Consider the following 24,598-nt stretch of genomic DNA (forward strand, 5'->3'; position numbering starts at 1 on the left):
TAGATATTTTACCTCATAATTATCATCATTTTAACAATCATCACTATCATGGTTTGTTAAATTACACATGATCGGAAAGTGCAAATGTGTTGTTCTAGAAATTAATGGTCTTGAGTCTGAAGTTCTATAGAGGTCTTTAATTATTTTCGTGAAAAAGAAAAGATAACAGCCAAACAGGATGGGTGATACTCAAGTTGTTCAAAGTATATAGATACAACAAGCTGGTTTTATGGGCCCATAGTAGTTGGCTACTCCCCCTTAAGTATACAGTCATCCCTATAAATGGAAAAACCATCCATAATCTGCTCAGTCTTTTCTCCCTACTTCTATTCATTCATATAGAATTGACCAACTATTAATGCTATAGTACATGGCAATGAATTAGAAAACAATAACATAAACTAATTCCAAAGAAAAACACCACAGCCAACTGTCTATAGAGCAGTGTTAATAACAACGAAATGTCATACTTTTGTTCTCATGTTCAAAGTTCCACCACATTGTGCAATAGCATCAGCCATGCAAATCAAATCCACATATTCATATATCGTTTCTGATTATCCAACATTAGATTAACTCACTTCATAAACAGGTTACTGAACATGAATCAAACCTGATGCTGGGCTGAAACATGAGAAACATGCTTTGTATATACGCTATCTACAAGAAATATAATACCCATTTTAGTGGCACATCTGGTATGTTTCCCTCATTAAAACCACCATGGATGTTAAAACCAAGCACTCACATCTAGACCAGTCCAGGTTATATCAAACAGTTTTCAACATCTAGTCTGGTAGCCGTGGGAGTAAAACTGAGATTTCCATAGACAGGGCTGGTTGGTATGGTAACTAAATGTTCACCTTGTTCCAAGTATGTTGAAAAGACTGTAATTGTCTTGAAGTTGTGGTACTAGTAATATTATGTGTGAACATTTAAGAAAAGGGCTAAAATCAGGTATGATCACACTTGTGAGTCTGTGATGAAATGTTTAATTGTCATGCCATGTCAGTGAGATCCAATGCCTTTCTAATCTCATTAATTCACAATAAATTGTTGTTATTTTAATTGTTGTGTGTCCAACTCAGTCCAGTATGTGTGTTCATACAACAAATACAAAGTTTTAGACATAAGAAGTTCTTACTATCATTAAAATAAAAGTACATTCCAGTCAAAATAAACACACTAAATAACATTCATATTCAAATGTGTCATGTTATTATGGAGCCCATGACTATTTTTTAAATGAACAGAACATAATCCGAGGCCATGGTCCTCAGTCGGAAAAGGGTGGCTTACCCACTTCAGGTTGGTGGAGAGTTCTTGCCTCAAGTGGAGGAGTTTAAGTATCTAGGGGTCTTGTTCAGGAGTGAGGGAAGGATGGAACGGTGCAGCTTCTGCAATAATGCGGTCGATGTATCGGTCTGTCGTGGTGAAGAAAGACTTACCGGTCAGTCTACGTTCCTACTCTCACCTATGGTCATGAGCTTTGGGTCATGACCGAAAGGACAAGATCCCGGATACAGGCGGCCGAAATGAGCTTTCTCCGCAGGGTGGCTGGGCGATCCCTTAGAGATAGGGTGAGAAGCTCGGTCACCCGGTTGGAGCTCAGAGTAGAGCCGCTGCTCCTCCACATCGAGAGGGGTCAGCTGAGGTGGCTTGGGCATCTGTTCCGGATGCCTTCAGAACGCCTTCCCGGGAAGGTGTTCCGGGCCCGTCCCACCGGGAGGAGACCCCGGGGAAGACCTAGGACACGCTGGAGGGACTATGTCTCCCGGCTGGCCTGGGAACGCCTCGGTGTCCCCCGAAAGAGCTGGAGGAAGTGTCTAGGGAGAGCGAAGTCTGGGCATTGTTATGGAAATTTTTAACTAAGGTGCATTTGAGAAACATCTGTCTTTCTATTGGCTGGTATGTAAATCTGTACTTTGATTGTGACACACATGTCTGTATAATATCAGAGGATTATCAGGTATTTGGGCCATGTCCTCCTGCCTAGAAGAAGGATGTATTCTTTGTCGTCCTATACATGTATGAATGAGTTACTAGTTAAAGATGCCGAGAGGGGTCTGGTGTTTGAATAGGAGACATCCTTGACCGGCACAGGTGGATTAGAGGGGTACTTGTAAATCTGTATAACCCTTTAGTGTCTCTGTTGACTATCCAGACATTGTGTCTCCTCAGGAGTTGAGAAGGATAAGGTGGGGGGACAGCCCGCCCTTTGGGTAAACTCTTTTGACAAGACAGATGGCAGCATCTTACCACACCCCTTTTTCTATGTAATAAATACGGATTGTTCATGTATGGAGTTAGAGACTCCTCGGATGATTATGTATGTAAGCGTTGGACGCGTCTCTCTTATTTGCAAATAATAAATAAACTGTTAATTTGTGCCAAGAATATTTCGTCACTGTACTTCCTTCTTAAAGAGTTCTGATCGATAAAATTGCCATCACAGCATCTCTGCTTAGACTGCTGCCCCCGCGACTTGGCCCCAGATAAGCGGAAGAAGATGGATGGATGGATATAATTTCATTCGTACTCATATTCACACCCAGTGTTAGATTCTGTCCATTTTTGATCCATAAACAAAATAAATGAAACCGGTTGTAAGAGGGGAACTATCTTTATTCAGCATGCGTCCAAGATGTTGATCTTCCATTGTTCTTACATGTTCAATAATTATGAAGTTAACACAGTCTTTTATGCCTGGACACATATGAGGCTGTCAGTGATCATAGCCAACCATTACACAGTCCATTGTCCTCCAATAAGAACAGTTTATCCAACAAAATACCTTTGTACGGAATGTTAACACTTCATGACAGAGAGCTGTCCTTCATGACAACTGAACACACAACAACCATGACTATTATAACCATCTTCATCTGGACACTTGCTCTCTAATTCATGGGTACAATTTTTTGAATGTATTGTTGAAAAGTAATTTAATCTACACAAAGGAATAATGTTAAGAGTTATTATGTATATATGGGATATATTGTTACTGTAGTTCATTTTTTTAATGTGTGTGTATTATTTTATGTTTCAGAATCCAGAGGTCAGGTCACTGTGACTCAGACTCCTGCAATTGAAGCTGTTCTCCCAGGACAGACAGTCTCTCTGAAATGTAGAACCAGCAGTAATGTGGATGGTAATTGTACCAATGGACAGTCATGGGGCCATCAGTGTCTAACCTGGTACCAACAGAAACCAGGACAAAACCCCAAACTCATGATCCTCCCAGGAAACACACTCCATTCTGGGACCCCATCTAGATTCAGTGGGAGTGGGCCTGGGAGATCATATTTTCTCCATCATCATTATCATCATTGTAGTCATTATATACAAATATTGTAATTGTTAGTTATTTTAATCAATTAAATATTTAACAGTAAGTTGCTAGCTGGGGATGATGTGGTCATAAGAGGGCCAGATTGGACATATAGCCATGGCACCAGGATTTACACCCCTACTCTTAGGATAAATGCTGCAAAATCTTTAGAGCCAAGACACCATTTTACTCTCCATGAAAAAGTAAGCGCCCATACAAGCCAATATCTTCTTCAGTGCTTTTGTGTTTTGATCTTCATAGTAGATAGAAGACTGCCCCTTACTGGTCCTTTAACTCTCCTTTCAGCAACATCTCATCTTCCATCCAGGGACCAACCAGGACCGACTCTGTTTAGCTTCATATACAAACCATCAGTGCGATGCAGGGTCCTATGTTGTTGTCATCATCATCATGGTTGTGACGTGATACATTTGTCATGTTCTGAAAGTGTATCTACAAAGTTAATGAAAGTATTGAAACACACATTATCAGCCTACATGAGTGAAGGTCATCATCTAGCATTTAATGAACTGTCATGAACAGTTTACTAGTCACAGTTGATGAGGCAGGACACAAGCGCATAGAGAACAGGGACATTTAATAAAATAATTTGAACTATAACCAAAGGAAACATGACACACTGGGAATGGAGGAACTTACATAGGAACAATGATTATGGAAACAGGTGAGGGTGATTAACAACAGAACAGGTGTCTGTGATCCAAACGAGGGAGAGAGGGCTTTGGATCTCACTGGCACGACAAGCCTGCTATGCCAGGATGTGACATTATGTTGGTCTGAACACAACATACATGTACAGTATATACACTGTTTAATATGAAGGACACATGTTATCTGTAATGTATTACTTAGTGGCGTATCTGGTATGTCTCCATCCCTAAATCCACCACAGAGGTTAAAATCAGTCCCTCACATCTGGACCCATTGAGGGGATTTCAGAAGCTGAACATTCTCAACTGTTGGACTAGTGGCTGTGGGAGTGAAACTAAGATTTACATAGACAGGGTTGGGTGGTTCTGCTGGTCCCAGAATAGAGCAGCACTGTCACTAGATGTTCACCCTGTTCCCAGGAGGTTGGACGGAGAGAAAACTGTCACTATCTTTAAGTTGTGATATGAGTTATAAAATACATATAGCTAAATGCAGGTGTGATTATCACACTTTTGAGAGACCAAGGTAGTGATTAATTGTTCTTATTGTTCTACTATAAGTCTATTCAGTCATGTCCTTTATTCAAGAATATCAAAAACATTCAGAAATAGATTAATGCAAAGAGTACATGTCAACATGTGGCCAGACATCTGCTGTGAAAATGTTTGTATCTTCCAGGTAAGGACATAAACAATAAGCTAAGACATATGAACTTGGATTTATTATTATTTATTTGTCATTCAATATTTGGAGATAAAGTACATTTCAATTCAATGAAATAACATACATCTTCTACTAAGGGAAATCTTTATTTTCATCTATTCATCAATGCATAAATTGTGACCATTTTATATATAATGTGTTAGTATGAACAATTTATTGATGACAATGAGGTTCCCAATAAGAACATGAATAATAAGCTATGACATTTAACTTTTCAAATAAACCACATCTGGCTTTATTATTATTTAATTCTCATTCAATATTTGCAAATAAAATATACTTGAATTTAATGAAAGACAACAACTTATATTTCCTACAAAGGGAAATCTTTATTTTCATCAACGCATAAAAGCAAATGTGTGTTATAACAGTACAAGCAGACCATATCATATCTATCAAATGTCCATCTACAGAGAGGACGGACACATTAACCCATGCAAAGCTCACTGTTAGTCTAGATGAAAATGATCAATAAGACAAAACATCTGATGTCAAAACAGAGTAAAAGCAAAAGAACCAGCTGCCTCTCTTCACAGGGTAATGTGACAGACAGGTCCTAACCAGAACAGTCATCCCTCCTCAGGGTCTTGATGACTGGAGTCTGGGAGCTCTTCTGGGCTTCACAGGTCACCTCTCCCACCTTGTTCCACTCCTGGGCAGTGAGAGTCAGGGTGCTGCTCCAGCTGTATAGACCATTCTTCTCCAGGACCCCGGAACTGGACTTCTGATTCTTGTTGTTCCCGTCCACTTTCCAACTCAAGGTCCAGTCTGAGGGGAAGCCCTTGTTGGCCAGACACATCAGTGTGGCTGTTGTTGTACTGGACAGCTCCTCACTAGAGGGGGGCAGGATGGTCAGGGTGGGAGCAGTGTTACCTGGGGGGAAAAAGAACACATCAACTTCACTAACGGCTAAAATACATATAAAAAAATTAGGAGACCACTGCACCTTTTTCTTTCTTTTCCAAAAAAGTCTAAAAGGAAGTTTTTGAGTGAGGAATAGAAGGGTTAAAATTAAGAGACAAATTGAACACTTCTGTTCCTCACTCAAAACTTTCCTTTTAAACTTTTTTGGAAAGGAAAGAAAAAGGTGCAGTGGTCTCTTAATTTTTTTCGGAGCAGTATTTATTAAAGCAATACACATTAATTCAAGATTATAATTTATGAAAGCTAAGAGCATATGTCATGAAATGATTACTATACAAAGCAGATTTATGAAACATGCAAGTATACAATTATTTATTTTACTCCTTAACTATTGAGTCCCGTTCACAAAACAACTATAAACTTCAATAACCGACACATTATGTTTTTAAGGCTTCAATAATACTAATCAGACCCAAAGAAACTAACAATTTATCGTTTTCAAACATTGTATTTATTATTATTTAATAGAAATGCTAAATTCAAAGCTAAATAGAAAAAAAAGTTATCCAATTCTAAAATGTGAACATATTTTCTCACACAAAGTGAGAAACCTAAAACCTTTTAATCATGAACAAATATAAAGACCTTGTTACTTACTTCCAACATCAAGTCTGGTGCCGCTACCAAAAGTGTACCACAGTGATACAATCCCTATTACTGCTCATACAAAAACCTCCTGCTCATTAGACAAGCTGATTGTCTTTAGACTGAGTTTCAAAAAATGAAATTGACTATATTATTAACAAAATAACCTGAACAAAAACCTATCTTTTAAAACATATCCATATCTGTACAGTATATTTATTCATACAATTAATAAAATATGTAAGCTTATTCCGTACTTTTTAAACAATGCACGTACATTTTGATCAAATTAAGTAGATCGAATAACATTCATATTTAAATGTGCCTCATTATAATAAGCAATGGTAAATATTCTAGATCAATGAAACATTTTTAAATCCTCAATATCCTGGTCAAATAAACAAAATAAGACCAAAACATGGAACAAATATCAAAAGGTAAATAAATAAGTTAATTGTCTTGTTTACTTACTTCCAACATCAAGTCTGGTGCCGCTACCAAAAGTCCACCACAGTGATACAATCCCTATTACTGTTCATACAAAAACCTCTCTGTGATGATACAGCTGTAACAGTGAACATCACTCATGTAGAATCACATTTAGTACAAATATATTTTAATACCTTCCCAGATAGAAAAGACACTTCATATGGACTGTTTCTATAAAGGAAATATATATTTTAATCCAGATATTTATATTTGTTCCTTCTACTGTTTATCTGGTATTCCTCTATCCTGTAGGTACAGTCCATTATTAGATTCCGTGTTTGTATTCCTCCATATGGTCCATAAAGAGAACAGCCATGATAATTGTTATCCATGTTGTATATTCCTTTATTAAAGATGTTGGTCTCTGATATAACAGTTTAGGTAAAGTCACAGAGGACTGACAACACTATCAGAAGAATCATACCAACATACATTTAGAGAAGTAGCTGATTCAATTGAGGAACTTATAACAGAGGCCAGTCTTGGGTGACCAGTTATATTTGATCAACAGAATACAAATCTTATTGTGAGTCATACAATTTAAAATATATTACTGACCGTAAAATAATATGACCTGTTTGAAGTTATAAAATGTCAAAGACATTCTAATAATGGGATCCTGAACTGAAATTGATTAGACACAATAATATGCATAACGCATCTACCAAGAGGCTCTTATAGTTTTTATAACCCTGTGAGTTGAACACTTCATGACTGAGATCTGTCCTTCATGACAACTGAACCCACAACAACGATGACTATTACAGCCATTGTAATCTGGCTTTCTGCTTTCAAGTAGTTACTTCTACAGAAAGTCATTTATATAGTAACATTATTGTTTTTACTCATAACTAGTGAACACATGATTTTAAATGTCTTTCATGTGACTGTGTTCATTCTATTTTCAGAATCTAAATGTTCCTCCATCTTAAGAACTGGGTCACAACGGCACCCCTCCTGATACATCAAGACCCCCTTACGCCCTTCACTGTGGAGGTGTACATGTCTGAGGTCGGGGTGGGGGCAGTCCTCTCAAAATTTTGTTGCATGTGAGAGAATATCTATTCTAATTCCCAAGAGTCTATACGTGAGGGAACCCAACTGGTTCTGACAGGTGTGCGATACCCGATACTCACATAGGTTTTACCCAAAGGGCGGGCTGTCCCCCCACCTTATCCTTCCTGCCATAATGTTTACTGTTGTGTTTACCTAAGGGTCCAACTGATCTTACTTCCCCCCCAAGGACCACATTCCTGAGGAACAAAAGACTGACACCCTTCTTTGTCTAGGCAGGAGGACATGGCCCAAATACCTAATAATCCTCTGATATTATACAGACATGTGTGTCACAATAAAAGTAAAGATGTACATACCAGTCAATGGAAAGACAGACATTTCTCAAATGCACCTTAGGTCAAAATGTCCATAACAGATGTCCAGCATAACCAATAATGTTTTATTGGTAACCAATGTTTTACTGGTGATTTTCACCCAGAACACAGATCTTTTTTTTTCTGTTTTTATAGTTTTTTTTATATTAGGAAAACATTCTGGCTGTTGTTTTTGGACATATTTTAAATGAGTTGTTTCCTAACTGTTCCTAACCATCAGTTGAGCTAGATAGGTTGAATTATCACTATTGTCAAATAATCATGAGGTCAGCTATTTTCCTTCCAAACTACAGAAATGTAAAAACAAATATAACAAAAAATATATATACACCCAGATTGATTTTTAGCGAAGATAACATGCAACATTACTTACAAGCATAGCTTCTCCAAGGAACAACAAAGGTGGATGGCAAAAGAGAGCAGAAATATGCTTTCTTGGATAAAGGATGGAGCTAAGTAAAATGGAGATGATTAAGACAGGATGACACTTGACCTTGCCTTGCGACCAAATTAACCAATGACAAATTTACTAGAATTAGAACTCATTGACTTTAGCCAATCCATTATACAAATAACCACTATATGGTGTTAAAGAGCATTTGCTTGCATTGCTTATCATAACACTCCCCGCTTGGTATTGAACATAATACCACTGGCAATTACTTACGGTCTGAAAGACAGATGTAAATGACAAACAAAAAACCTGTTTACGGAGACATAAGTACAACTATCTCTGTAATAGGTCTCAGGAAGGCTTTTACAGTCCCACCTCTCATGACTTTAAGTTCAAGCTTTCTGACTAGTCCGTCGCGGTCTGGAGTGGCATCAGTGACAAGTACCATAGGCCACTGGTTCCTTTTCACCTGATCATCTTTCAGAAGAACTACGTCCCCCATTTTGACGTTCAGTCGACTATCCTGCCTTTTACTGCGGCTTTGAAGTGTAAAAAGAAACTCCAGCCTCCACTTCTCCCAAAAGGAGAAAGATCCTTTGTGTCAGAACTGTGTTAGGAGTCAGAAGGAACGGTGAATCGGCGTCGGTCAGGATAATAGCCGTAACCTCCGCCATGAGGATAGAGAGCACTTTATGAGTGAGACATGAAGGGTTGATTTGTGAGAGCATGACATCTAGGATCCTTCTCGAGATACCAATCATTCTTTCCCACACCCCCCATATGAGAAAAATGAGGTGGGTTAGGGTGCACCCTTCTCCACTAATATAGTGCTGGAGGCTGGGTTCATTGGTGTCTTGCAATATCATCTGCAGCTCTTTACATGCTCCTTTGAAATGTGTGCCGCAGTCAGAACGGATCAGCAAAGAAGCACCGGAGGGCACTGATAAAGCTGGAAGTGTCCAAGGTCTCAATCAGTTCAAAGTGCACGGCACGCACACTGAGACACGTGAAAAGCACTGCCCATTGTGGTTCCTCCCCGAGTGCGGCGAGTAGAAATGTTACAAGGGCCAAAAACATCTACACCTACATTTGTAAACGGTGGTTCCATACTAAGTCAATCGGGGGGAAGATCTGCCATCTTCTGTTCTGCTACCTTCCCACAATGCTTTTTGCAGGTGATGCATTGATGTAGAATGCTGGTGACACACCTTTTGGCTATATCCCATTAGACCGAAGAGCACCTTCAGTGAAGACACGTCCTTGATGCTGAACCCTGTCGTGGTAGTGTCTTGTGAGCAGATTGGCAACATGACTGTGGCCAGGAATAACAACAGGGTGTTTCTGTGACAGGTCGTGTTCGGCGTGCTGAAGCCTACCACCTACCCGCAGCCGTGCCTTATCATCCAGTACAGGACTGAGCTTCTTCAAAGAACTGTTCTTGGGAACTTCTTTTCCTTTTTTAAGGCAGGCAATCTCACTTTTGTATACTTCTTCTTGTATGCACTGAATGATGACCTCTTGCTTGTGATGAGACCTCACCTGAAGGCTTTGAGTGGTGCCACCCACCACACCTTCCTTTATGCTTGACTGTAGAATCCCTGAAACACTGCGCAATGTGGATGAGCGTCGATATTGCTTTGATGAGACACTTCCATGTAGAAAATCTTTCGAAGTGATGAGAACCAAGATTGTTGTTCAAGCCACTACATGTGGGGACAAGGGCTCTCACCTCTATGTCAAAATTGGGATCGATGAGGTCAGGGGAGTTTTCTTGTGTGTCTGGTTCAACTGGGTGCAGGAGGAAAGGAGGTCCTGAGAACCAAATAGTGTCTGAGAGTTGAGCGGCAGTCACTGGCCTATTAGCAACTTCTGCTGGGTTCTGGTTGGTGGGAACATAATGTCACTGTTGAGGGTGAGATAAGTTCCTTATGCGCTGCACCCGATTGCTGATGTAAACATAAAACCTCCTAGTTTCATTATAGATGTACCCAAACACAACTTTGATGTTAGTATAAAACTCGAGCGTGTCAAGTTTGACATCCAGTTCACTTATGATCAGCTCTGCAACGTCTACCACCAGGACTGCGGCACCCAACTCCAGTCTGGAAATGGTGTGAGTTGACAGAGGTGCTAACTAGGCATCAGAAAATATGTGAATTTATCTACGTCGGGCATTAGAGAAGGAAGTTGCTGTGTAGGCACGAGGAATTTGAAACTATGCAAGGTTCTGCAACATGTTTTTCCAGGTGTTCCACTCAGACTCTCTCTCAGATGGAAGTGGAGCATCCCAATCGACTGACCCGTGTGTGAGTTCTTTCAGTAGGAGTTTCCCTTGGATAGTAATTGGTGCTGTTAAGCCTAGGGGGTCGAACAAGCTGTTCACAGTTGCAAATACTCCTCTACGCGGGAATGGATTCTCACAATTGGGCACACGAAATGTGAAGGTGTCTTTCTCGAGGTCCCAAGCCAAACCAAGACTACGCTGGACAGGGAGGAAGTCAACATCTATGTCAATGCCTTTCAAATCTTTTGCAAAATCTCTGGATGGGAATGCTCACATGACAGTAGTTTATTTATGCGATTTTGAGGAGCCTCAGGTTCGTTGTTGCAAGCATATCGTGGGCTGCCTTGAGCAGATGAATAGCTTCTGTGGCCGAAGGCAGCGACGTTAGTCCATCATCCACATAGCCGTAGATCACAACCGCATGTGATGGGCTGTTACCGAATACATGGACTTTCATTCTGTATTCAACCACATCTTTGGTAGTGTCATTGACTCTGAACCACAGGAAACAAAGGAAGTTCCTGTGATCTTCCTTGACAATGAAGCTGTGAAACATCTGTTCAATGTCCGCTGTGACTGCCACTTGCTCTTGACGAAAGCGTATTAAGACTCCAACCAAGCTATTGTTAAGATCAAGTCCTGTCAGAAGCAGGTCTTTGAGTGACATGCCGAGATGGCGAGCGCTAGAATCGAATATGACCCTTATTTGGCCTGGCTTGTGTGGGTGATACACTCTGAATGAGAGTAGGTACCAACACTCCTCGCACTCTCTCAATGGTGGAGCCAGCTCGAGGTGATCTTGGTCAAAGATTCTCCGCATAAAAGACACACAAGTCTTTAATTTCTGTCTTTTTTTCCAGTGTGTGGCAGAGAGACTCAAAATGACTCACAACTTGCCCTGTTGTTAGGGAGACGTGGTCTGGGTGTGCGTTAGGGAAGAGGGGGCACCCAACTGTTTGCGTCATCGATGAACATCTCGTTGTTTATTAGCTGAATAAACAACCTGTCCTGAATAGATGGAGCAACCATGTTGTCTTCATCTTTTCAAATATAGTGCTACCCAAAGAGGACATTCCTGAATTTAAAGCCGGCATTTGTATGGGTTGAGGTGTTTTTGGTGGGAATGTACCGATGATGAGAGCTTCTCTTTCAGATAAAGGCGGTTCTGACATGGGCTAAAGTGAGATGGGTGGCCATTTTCCAGAATATGAGTGCGGTAAGTATTGACAGCTGTGGGCCTGTGTGCTGCGCCCAAACAAACAAGCGTAAAGAGACCTGTGAGACCCATTACGTTGTTCTCTCACCTTGTGCACTTGAAGAATGTCCCGGCTGAGCAGAAGTAGAATCTGGACATCTGGGTCAAGCTGCAGGATAAGGTGAGCAATCGGCTTAAGATGGAGGTGGTGATTAACAGTGTCTGGCGTGGGAATTTCCGACCGATCATCTAGGATGTGGTTGCATTCAATAAGTGTGGAAAGAATAACACCACAACTTCCATCTAACGGCTGGGGTACAAAATCAATAGCCCTTCTTCCAGCACATGTGCGCAAAGTGTATGATGAGACGGTTCCCTCAATGTCAAAAATGTTGAAAAACTCTGACCTGGGAAGTGACCGGTTACTTTGGTCATCGAGTTTTGCATAGACCTTGACTGATTCATTAGGTTGCCCTTTTGGTGCACTTTGATGAGGCAGATTTTCTTGCACAAACGGGAGCTGTTGCCTTCTCCGCAAACATCCTTGCACTTGGAGTTAACAGCTGGTGATGACTCTCTTCTGTCCTCCCCGCCATGCTCCATGTAGGGGTGTTCAACTGTCCATGGAGATGGGCCTAGATGGAGAGCCGCGATGTGTCCACTGCTGTCACATTCTGTGAACTTAATAGCTAGCTTGCAGTCTTTCGTTAGGTGGTTGCTTGAATAACAGCACCTGAAGAATGACCTATTTTCTTTAAAAAATGCCTTGTGCTCCACCAAAGACTTGGCTCTAAAGCCTCTGCATTGTTTGAGTGGGTGGGGCTTTTTGTGGATAGGACACCGTTTTTCAACATTTATCTTGCTGTTCTAGGTCTCTGCAGTGATGGACAATGTGGGCGTGATCTCTGTTTTGTGAGAGGAAACAAGAATTTTGGGGTGAACATACTCCACAGTTTTATACTCCATTTTCGCAGTTGTGGCACCAGGCGAACTGAGGGTAAAGCTGGGGTCGTTGCGTACATAGGCCTCTGCATACAAAATTAACAAAGATAGAGAATGGTGGGAAATGAAGCTGGTTCTGAAGCTTGTATTCACTACCCTTTGACCACCATTTCTCTTGCAGCACGTATGGTAGTTTTTCCACTATGAGATTCAACATTGAAATAAGTCAAGGTACGAAAGCCCAGGTAAGTAGCCCAGGTAAGTTCTTTATGTTTTAGGGGGTCTTTATTGCTGATCTTGGGAAACATTTACAGCTTCTCAAAGAGAGTTTTCACTATTATTTCTGCGGAGCCATAACATTCTTCTAGTCGCAGCCATGCTGTACTGAGTCCTGCCGTGGTGTTGTTCAGCCATCCGTGAGGAACTCTGAGTAGAGCCGCTGCTCCTTTGCGTCGAAAGGAGCCAGTTGAGGTGGTTCCGGCATCTGGTAAGGATGCCCCCAGGACGTCTCCCTAGGGAGGTGTTCCAGGCACGTCCAGCTGGGTGGAGACCTCGGGGTAGGCCCAGGACTAGGTGGAGAGATTATATTTCGACACTGGCCTGGGAACGCATCGGGATCCCCCAGTCAGAGCTGGCAAATGTGGCTCGGGAAAGGGAAGTTTGGGGTCTGTGATGGCAATTTCTAAAATCCAAATAGTTGTACGAAAATGGTAGGTAAGACAGGAGAAATCAATTGCGCAATAAACGGTTTTAATGAAACTTGCAAGGAGAAAGTATACAGGTTACAAAGTAACGGTGGATAGTTTCTAAATGAAAACAGGCAATCGACAGTATTTAAAGACAGGAGAGGGGTGTGACAGATCCTGGACATTCCAGATCAATCAGGACACATTCCCTTTGTTCTATAACACACGTCAAATGCTATCTTCCCCCACCTTATCCCTCCTGCCAGAATGTTTACTGTAGCGTTTACCCAAAGGTTCACACCAAGGACAGCTCTCCTTCCCGCCATAAATACCTTCTTCAACTTAAAGAGTTCTTACAGTATCTGGACAGACAATAGATGCCCTGGTGAGTTCAAACAGATAAGGAGATAAAGAGTAACCCTTTCATCAGCTGACACCAGTCAATGATGCCCCCTAAGCAAATGCCAGAACCCTCACATTCATCTATCTATCTAAACAGAGGGACTTAGTCCTTTAATCAGTCAAAATACACTGTATTAAGAAATTTCCACAACAATCCGCCCTATATCATGAAAGATCATGTAGTTGTCACATGCAACTTTTAACCAATTTTATTCCTAAGACATAAATCATCAACTCATTAATCTTCAAACACAATCTTACACAACATGATTTTTTATGATATCATCATCCCAGTAGTTTGGGAACGGAAACACCTCCGAAATGTCTAACTCCCCATTTACACGTTCCTGGACCAATACCTGTGTGGCAAATTTAGAAACACATAGTTTGATTAAACAAGACAAGAATATACCACAAACAGCCAATAGGGCAATAGCGGCTAAGGCAGTAGTCAATAACTTATATATTGTCATCCCCCAGGGACCAATCATAGAAGTCAACCCTGAGAATGGGTCCCATCCATGAACTGTATGAAGTATTTCTACACCTTCCTTAGTCTCCTGTACCAAATCATTTACCTTTTGTGATGCGTCTGAAATGTATGTACAACACTCGGATCCCACCACCTTACAGACACTGCCCTGAGAAGCCAAAATCAAATCTAATGCCATCCTATTCTGCAAAGCAACTGAGCGGGTTTCACTTAACTCCATGCCTATTGCTGCAATGGTATCACTGGTCAAATTCATGTGTTTCTCCAACACTTTGGACAGGGCCATTATCTCTGCCTGTGAGGTGTATGTGCCATATCCTGGGATCAACACACTGAATATACGTTGAGTTCTAGTAAGTGTTCGCTTACGGCGAGCTTGGGATAGATGTAAAGCTCCCATTTCCCCATGGTCAGCCCGCCTGATCAAAGGGACCAAGTACGCCATGTAACATACTCCACCTGTGTCCCTAGGAATGCAACTGTATGCATTCCCACCACAGACTATATAGACCTGCTCCGGCAAAGCTCCTAGAGCCGTGAAGTTGGCTTGAGTCGTGGTGGGACAATCACTTTGTCCCAAACTCTGTGTGGCTCCTGGAGCATCTGCAATACAGAGCGAGACATTATGCAATTCATAAACAGGTATTGATGGCCAAGTCTGGGCACAATCACGAAACCTGAGCTTCTCGGATATCAAGGGAGTAGAACAGTCATACAAATTGATGGTCATCGAATCTATGTTCACGTATGTTTCCCATGGGATAGAGTTAACCACTGCATCAATACGAACAGAGAAACCTGAGGGTAAGGGAGTACAGGTCCTACCTGTTCTGATTCTATCCTCCTTAGTGCGACAGTCTGTCTGCACCAGGGTCATTTGTATCCTTACAATTAAGCCACCTTTTCCTATTCGCTCAGTGTAGGTTAACTTAAATAATTTGGAAATGTTTACCCCCATAGGACGACGGTGATTGTTAAATTCTGCTATCACCATATAGACCAAATCTAAATTAGCCCCACTCGGCTGGTCAGGAATGGCAGATGGGGTATAACAGTCCTTATCTGATGGTATCATTTGGGCCGCCACATCCGCCCAACCATATTTCTGCCAGTCTGCTACTGAAAATGGGATAGGGGTTAACATAGGAGAACGTGAAGATGTTGGTATGTGTTGGCAAATCCAACAATTGGTCATGTTCTTGTGTTTTGCATAGTCAACCATTATCCTAAGGGCTATGTTGTCTGGCTCTAACAGTGCTCTCCTTACTCTACCTGGTTCAGAACGACGTGGTGCAGGAGTAGGAACTACAATAGTACGTGCAACTGTTAAGGGACATATCATAGCGGGTCTACCTTTAGGGAAGTCAGGTGATCTGCAAGGGGTGGTACCCTCGATGGCACTGAAACACCAGTAATCCTGGATTACTCCTAGAGGTTTGGAAATGTTAACAGCACAATAATCATCATCATAACATCTCCACCTATTCACATCGTTGGGAAAATGGTGTGAGGGGAACATAGTGTTCCGCCCTGTATTCAGGTGAGTCCAATACCACTCATCATCCTTCAACACTGGGCTTGTCAGTACATAGCAATCCCCATCCGGGGGGCAGCTCATCATGTCACAAGAGATTAATAAAGTCTGTTCAAAATCAGACCCTGTCTGTATCTGGGGTTCGGGCCTCTTCTCATGGTGTACAAATGTCTCTTTCCTTGTTTCATTAGGTGTCATATTTACAATCTGTCCATGATCATCACAATGTGGTTTGGGAATCCACACTATCGGTATGACGATGATAATACTCAAAATCAGCAAGCACCCGATGGTGCATCTCATTCCTCCGAATCTCCTGAAGGGGTTCCATGGTCCTTGTCTCTCTGGCTCCATGGTTGCAGGATGTGTTGGAGTTGTTGGTTACTAGCACCACAACTCACGCCGCCCTTAGGTAACTTCAGTTTACCTATTCTTTCGCCGTATCTTCTAATGCTGGAGCCTTCCTACAGTGTGTGGAGTGGATCCAGGTACCTCGTTCAGCAACTTTGACCGCAGACTGGGTGACCAGTTGAACCTGGTATGGACCCAACCAGCGTGGCTTGCTCCAGCGCTTTCTCTTGCAGTCCTTGATGACTACCCAATCCCCAGGCTCGATGTCGTGCAGCGGGCCGTCAATGGGAGTTGGTAGAGCAGCTTTCACACTCCTGTGGATGTTGTTCAGAACCTTTGACAGATTAGTGCAGCATGTTAACATTGTATCATTCACATGTTCTGAGGTGAGGTCTGTGTGAGTAGGGGCGCCTAAGCCTGTGTTCATTGGTCTTCCAGTGATGACCTCATGAGGGGAGAGGCCTGTTTTCACCCTGGGCCTTCCTCTCATGTATGTAAGCACAAGGGGGAGTGCTTTAACCCAGTTCAACCCCGTCTCCTCACCCAACTTTGAGAGTTTCATTTTAATAGTCCCATTTTCTCTCTCCACTGCCCCCCCACTCTGCGGGTGGTAGGCACAGTGGGTCTTCAGATCAACTCCTAGATACTCAGACATCTTCTGAATGGCTTCGTTCACAAAGTGTGATCCATTGTCACTTGAAAGTTTCTTAGGAATGCCCCATCTGGGTATTATTTCAGTCAATAATTCTTTAGCATTTTCCCAGCCGGGAAAGCCTCAACCCATTTGGAAAACATATCAACAAACACAACACAGTATTTCTTACCCTCGCAGGGGTTTAACTCAATGAAATCCATCATCACATGGTCAAATGGGCCATCAGGGGGAGGATGGCTGGACTGGGGAACTGCTTGTCCCCGCCCTATATTAAACCTCAAACACACTAGGCATTTTGAACAAAAATGTTGAGCATAATTCGTAAAGCCCTGTGTGTACCAATACTTATTTACAATATTCACCATCCCCCCTTTTGAAGCGTGATCTCTGCCATGTGAGAGCACCGCATAGAAGTGGAAAAGACATTTAGGCAAACAGGGGTTACCGTTAGGACCAATCCAAACCGTATTTACATAAGACGCCCCCGCCTTTCTCCAGGCGGTTCTCTCCTTAGGTGAAGCCTGAGATTGCGCTTCAACAAGATCAGAGAGGGAAACCGTGGGGGTCAGATGGGTCATCTGCAGAGCAGAATGAGGAGGGGCCTGGGCAGCAGCTTTGGCAGCCGCATCTGCTCTGCGATTCCCAAGGGAAACAACATCTCTGCCAGTAGTATGGGCCTCACATTTACATATCGCCACTTCCCTAGGTAACAGGACAGCTTCTAACAGGTTACGAATAAGTTGCCCATGTTGGATCTGAGTACCAGTAGACGTAATAAACCCCCGCATTTTCCACAACGTACCGAAATCATGTACAACACCAAAGGCATATCTACTGTCCGTGTAAATGGTAACACTTAGACTCTCAGCCAGGATGCAAGCTCGAGTGAGAGCAAACAGCTCCGCTGCTTGAGCGGAGAGGTGACGTGGCAGTCTGTGACCCTCAATCACATCATGATCCGTGACAATGGCATAACCAACATGATTAACAGTGGAAATAGGAGATTTACTGGCAGACCCATCAACATAAAAAACAAGATCACAATTCGGCAGAGGTACATCAGACAAGTCATCACGAGGGGTACACTGTTGGTTAATAGCAGCAAGGCAGTCATGCGGCTCGCCATCCACCTCCGTAGGGAGGAAAGAGGCTGGATTTAAAACAGGACTCCTTACAACAGTGAGATGGGGCAATGACAGCAAAATGTTATGGTAATGTAGAAACCTAGCCCCAGACAGATGACTAGTCTTGTGTTCCAACAAAATAGAGGCAACAGAATGAGGAACCCGTAGCTCAAGCGGCTGATAACACACCAGAGGTCGTGAACGCAGAACAGCATCAGCCGCCGCTGCCACAGCCTTCAGACAATAGGGAAGGCCTTGTGCCACAGCATCCAATTTAGAAGAAAAGTATGCAATTGGCCTCAGCTTATCCCCATGTTTCTGCATTAAGACAGAGGACATATAACCATCCTTTTCACACACTGCTTGGATAAACTTCTTTTTAGGATCGGGGAGCCCTAAAGTAGGAGAGGTAGTTAGGGCCTGTTTCAGAGAAGTAAAGGAAGCATCCCCCTCAGGAGTCCACACAACCCTATCATGTGAAGCAAGCTTCTGGCCATAGGCCATATCCTGCAAGGGCTGTACCAAACGGGCATATTCAGGAACCCATTGCCTACAGAAACCTGTCATGCCCAGAAAGGACAGAAGTTGAGTTTTAGTAAGAGGTTTTGGGATACCAACAATTGCTTCTATTCTATCTGTACTGAGACATTTACCCTCCGGTGTAAGTTTATGGCCCAGAAAAATAACCTCCTTCTGGACAAACTGCAATTTATTCAAACTGGCTTTATGACCTTGCAAGGCCAAGTACTGTAACAACAGCACAGTGTCTTTTTCACACGTATCTTTATCTGGGGAACAGACAAGAAGATCATCAACGTATTGGATAAGGGTACTACCATGTTTAAATTGGAACCCCTCCAAGTTATCTTTTAGCGCGGCCGCAAACACGGCAGGAGATTCACAATAACCTTGAGGTAATCTCGTCCACGTGTATAATTGGCCTGAAAATTCAAATGCGAACCAAAATTGCGATTCCTTGTGCACAGGAATGCTAAAAAAAGCGTTAGCTAGGTCGACCACTGAGAAAAAATTACTATTGCTCGGAACCTGAGTCATAATCGTATATAGATCAGGTACAATCGGTGCGCGCGCATAAACTGCCTCATTAACTTTTTTAAGATCTTGTACAAATCGCCACGCCACAGGTTGTCCAGCAACCTTGGCTTTCTTAACTGGAAAAATAGGAGTGCGACAGGGGCTGCTTGGACATGAAACAATTATGCCTTTTTCTAACAATGCTTTAAACATGGGAGCTATCCCTTCAATAGCCTCCGCTTTCAGTGGATATTGAGCCTGGCATGGTCTATGGGGTCCTCTAGGTGTAACTACAAGAGGTTGTGCATTGTTAATTAACCCAACATCATATTTATGCTGTGCCCACAAGGAGGGTGGAACTTCCACTAACCTAGGATCTGTAGCAGCCACCTGGACTGCACAGACCTGGCGGACCCAGTCCTCATGCGGCATAAGATGTACTTCCCGTTTACCCAAAACGGTGCACCCAAACCTCTCTCTATAGGCCTGGGCTGCCGCGGAAAATTCCACTCCAACCATGTGACAAGGGACCCAGTCCACTACTGTATTGCACCCCTTCACCCAAGGACCCAGGCTATCCCATGTGCCAAACACAGGTTTAGCAAGGGGAACATGGGGGTCTGAACCCTCCATATCAAAAAAGCGAGACACCTCTCTCGCATTCCGCACAGACCAGGCACAAAACCCCCCCAAAGACCAGTATACATATTCACCTGCCAAAAAATCACTTTTACCATTATCAAACCACACCTTCTCAAAACCAACATCCTGACTTTCTGAAACCTTCGCCGAGCAACGCAAGTCACTCACATCCATAAACAAAGCCAAACCAGTGTCTACTCTATTCATCGCCTTATTTACCAACTCATGTGAAACCGCTCTATGCCCTGTTCTTTCTAAATCCCATGAATAACAATAATCAACAGACTGAACACTATTTTGAACTGCTTGCAAAACAGTATGTTTAATTCGCATGCCTTTGTCTGAACATTCTAGTGTGATCCCTAACTGTGTCATCAAATCCCTAGCTAACAAATTAACTGGACAACAATTGGAAAACAGAAATGAATGTTTTGGATAATGCTTACCCTCGTCGTCTACAACCGACAGAGGGGTTGTAAATCACTCAGTGGTCTGTCCCCCACTAGCCCCTACTGTAATTATAGTTCTACCACTTAATTTTGGAAGCGGGTCCCATTCCTGGGCTCTAAGGACAGAATATCCCGCTCCGGAGTCAACCAAAAATTCTATCTGTTTACCATTAATTGTAAGAAACATCGTGGGTTTAACCTGATACTCTACTTTCTCGCTAAAGGCTTGTACATTAAGTGTCTGCATAACATCAATATGTGCGGGGTCATGTAATGGGTCGATCTTACCGGCTGATGTGCTCTGGACCGCCCCGCCTGACCGTCAATACCCCTCACCCTGGTAATTTCCAGTCCTATGCGCTCTTGGGTTGTTCACCGTAAATCCACCGGAATTAAAATTGTCCCTATTCATTCGTCCATCCTCTCTTGGGTCTTTTTCAGGACAATCGCGAACCCAATGTTCAAGGGAACCACAACGGAGGCAGGCATTGTCCGAATTTGAGCGGTTAACATAACCTCGTCCTCCGCCTCGAATCGGTGCCCGACCTCTAGCTCTACAACGTCCTCGGCCTCTCTGGTCATAGCCTTTGTAGAAACCTATTTGGGCCATCTGTAGTTTCGCTTCGCGTTTCTCCCTGTCGTCTTTTTTCTTATCTTCTTGGTCCTCGTAGACTCTTTCGGCGTGCTTGATATACGGCCAAACGATTTCCATGCGGCCCTCGTCCAAGGCCACGCAGTGCTCTTTGACATGTTTCCGCAAATCTGGGAGCAACCCAGCCACCAGTCTTATCTTACACTGTTGTTCCCAGGGAGAATCATTAGCCCCGTCTGGTTTTTTGCCCATCCCGCTGTGAATTTCAAATTCTTTCTCAAGTCTATTACGATAGTCTGTGACTCTTTCCCCCAGCTTCTGTTTGCAGACAGAAATTTTCTCCCAGTTCATCCGTCTCGGGAAAAAGGCACCTATCCGTCCACACAGCGCCATGATGGTTATCCTGTATTGAGAACCAGCACCCCAATTATACGGGCCATTCTGCACGGGCCAGTCTCCTTTCACCCTTCCCCATCTGAGCTGTAAGGCTTTCATCATGACCATTTCGATTTCAACTATATTTGGTCTATATTGTTCAAGCATCTGGAGAAAAACACGATTGAATTCTTCTCCTCCTTCCAATTCCGGGTTGGGTAGTGAGGCGGCCACGTCTTTAAGGTCGGCAGGCGACCATGGCCGGTAGACGAAAATAGTAGGGGGCCCCTGTACGTCACCTCCCACGGATGGATTAGCAACTTCTACCATCGGGAAATGGCCTTCAGGCTTCCCAGACGACGTGACGCTCCTGGTTCTCCAGGCAATTGGGGATGTCGCACAAAAGTCGGCCGCGAGTGCAGGATAAGTCTCCCGAACAGGAGTGGGACTATCTCGCGACATTTCCGGCGACTTTTCTGCTTGTGGTTCAGGATCTGCTGTGGACCTTCGTGGTGAGGCAGCAGAATATGAAGGAGGGCGGCCAGACGGAGGGCAATCCAGATCCACATCAACCTTAGTAAGAGGAGCCAGAACACATTGATCAATAGTCCCTACACTACTCTGCCTAAATCTTTTATCAGTCTCTTCTTTCCACATACCATAAGCTTTCCAATCTACTTTCCGTCTCCCCTTCTGTATTTTCTTAATTTTCCCCTGCTCGTATTCCTCCAACTTCTCTTTCAACCCATGCAACTGTCTTTGGCTAAAGCTGCCATTCTTTGGAAAACCCAAAAACTCCCAGAGGTACAATTGTTCACATGTCCAAACACCATACTTATCCTTCATTACCTCAGCCGGGCCAACGTAACTATGAGGGACGTTCAATGGTTTACTGCCGCACTTTCCCATGTTCCCGATTTACCCAGTAAATCTAGTTTATCTCAACCGACCAGAAAGCGAAGTCAAGCTCGTCAGCCCACAAATGAGATATTATAAAAGGTCCAACCTTTTACTGCAGATTTTAAACTATAAAGTCCAACTTTAAGTTTTTAAACCGAATTGCGTTCTTACCTCCAAATACAATATCCGCAGGAAACCTGTACTGATCCGGCACGAGTCTCAGCTCCAGTCAGGTACTCTCTCTCAACTCCTCACAGGATAGCCTATTAGGAGGATAATAGAGTCCAGAGATTGTTCTCAGGCCGTGCACGGTAAACCTGCTGTGGAAAAAGACTCGAACCGATCAGGATTAGGACCCCGGACGTGCCCCCAAATTGTGATGGCAATTTCTAAAATCCAAATAGTTGTACGAAAATGGTAGGTAAGACAGGAGAAATCAATTGCGCAATAAACGGTTTTAATGAAACTTGCAAGGAGAAAGTATACAGGTTACAAAGTAACGGTGGATAGTTTCTAAATGAAAACAGGCAATCGACAGTATTTAAAGACAGGAGAGGGGTGTGACAGATCCTGGACATTCCAGATCAATCAGGACACATTCCCTTTGTTCTATAACACACGTCAAATGCTATCTTCCCCCACCTTATCCCTCCTGCCAGAATGTTTACTGTAGCGTTTACCCAAAGGTTCACACCAAGGACAGCTCTCCTTCCCGCCATAAATACCTTCTTCAACTTAAAGAGTTCTTACAGTATCTGGACAGACAATAGATGCCCTGGTGAGTTCAAACAGATAAGGAGATAAAGAGTAACCCTTTCATCAGCTGACACCAGTCAATGATGCCCCCTAAGCAAATGCCAGAACCCTCACATTCATCTATCTATGTAAACAGAGGGACTTAGTCCTTTAATCAGTCAAAATACACTGTATTAAGAAATTTCCACAACAGGTCCCCTGCTGGAGCTGCTGCCCCCGCGACCAGATACCGGATAAGCAGATGAAGATGAGATGAGACAATGTGATTTTTTAGATTTTTGTTTTAGATTCCATCTCTCACAGTGGAAGTGTACCTTTGGTAAAAATGACAGACCTCTACATGCTTTGTAAGTAGGAAAACCTGTAATGTGTATCAAATAGTTGTTCTCCCCACTGTATATGTTCAATAACATTTTGGGTTGAAAACAAAGAACTATCTTGCATAAACGAAACAAAAACAACGTTGGTCATCTCCAAGATGACCCACAAGCCTTTCCATCATTCCTACCATGTTTCCAGGCGTTATGACTTAGAAGCGCCGTTTGTTATTGGGCAACAAGGACTTTAAACCTACAAAGTAAGAGTTGGATTCTCCATTTGATGACGCGCGTAATGGTGGCCAGTTTTGTTGTAACTCTACTTTTTCCTCACACAGGCTGTGATCGCCATAGGAACACAAACTATGTACAGATCACTTTGTTAGAATTAGCTAAAGAAAACCGTATGATTCTAGCGATTCCCATTCTGGATAGAAATGTGTGTGACGTTATTTTATTATTTGGTTTGATATAGTATGTGTTTATTAGAGACCAACCAGACCAGTTTAGCACAAGGCCAGTGTGTGTAAATAGTTGGGTGAGTTTAAGGCTTAATAGGGTGTGAGCCACACTGAAAGGGTGTGAACAAAGATAAGCTGTCTGGCAAATGTGAATCTTTCAATCCTCTTTTCTCAGAACTAAGAGCATAACAACTTTTATAGCAGTATCTTTCCCATAACTTCATCAAACAGTATTGTATTATACACCCCATTACAAAGCTCTGAATCAGGACCTTTATTAAATAAAAATCCAAACACAAATATTGCAATAGAACCCGTTTCAGGAATTCTGCCGCAAGTGTCTTCCTGGCCTCCTAAGCAAACAGATAGGGACAGAGATTCAGGAATTCTGCACCGATAGAGGCCTGACATGGGGTTCCCCAAGGGGTTTTCAACCTTTGTTATCTCAGTCAATTGTTTCTGGAGCTGAGCAAGATCAATTTGACTCTTCAGATTACCCCTACCCAGTGTCTTCCTTTGGGGACATCTATTCACCCAATGGCCAATTTGTTGGCAAATATGGCATAGGAAATTGGAGTACCAGAAGTTATAAGGTCAGAAGTACCAGTAATAGCAGCCACAGGTTTGACATTTTTGAGATTCATGCCAGCTCTATGCTGCGGATCCTGCATATATTGTCTGCGCTATTGCCCCAGTTCAGAAAATCAGACCAGGTATCATTTTGTGGCAATGTGTTCGTGTAGTTGTCCCTCATTTCGTCTTTCATATTTCATTGCACATTATGTAAAATTACATCATTATCCAAGTCCTCGGGAACCCCCATTAACTCTGTATAATCACGGTGGGAACACACAATTCTATGATTTCCATACGTGTAAAATTATTCAGTTGGACTT

At 42.8% G+C, this 24,598-nt stretch overlaps 1 gene segment (V, D, J or C); it reads left to right on the plus strand.

The window, feature by feature from the left end:
- Nucleotides 1-24,598, plus strand: part of LOC105008451 — a 966,635-nt gene that overhangs the window by 225,338 nt on the left and 716,699 nt on the right. Inside the window, 1 exon segment of the V gene segment in view lies at nt 7,721-7,730. Coding sequence covers nt 7,721-7,730 — 10 coding nt within the window.

This window comes from Esox lucius, chromosome 21 (assembly GCF_011004845.1).
Source record: "Esox lucius isolate fEsoLuc1 chromosome 21, fEsoLuc1.pri, whole genome shotgun sequence".
Taxonomy (NCBI): Eukaryota; Metazoa; Chordata; class Actinopteri; order Esociformes; family Esocidae; genus Esox; species Esox lucius.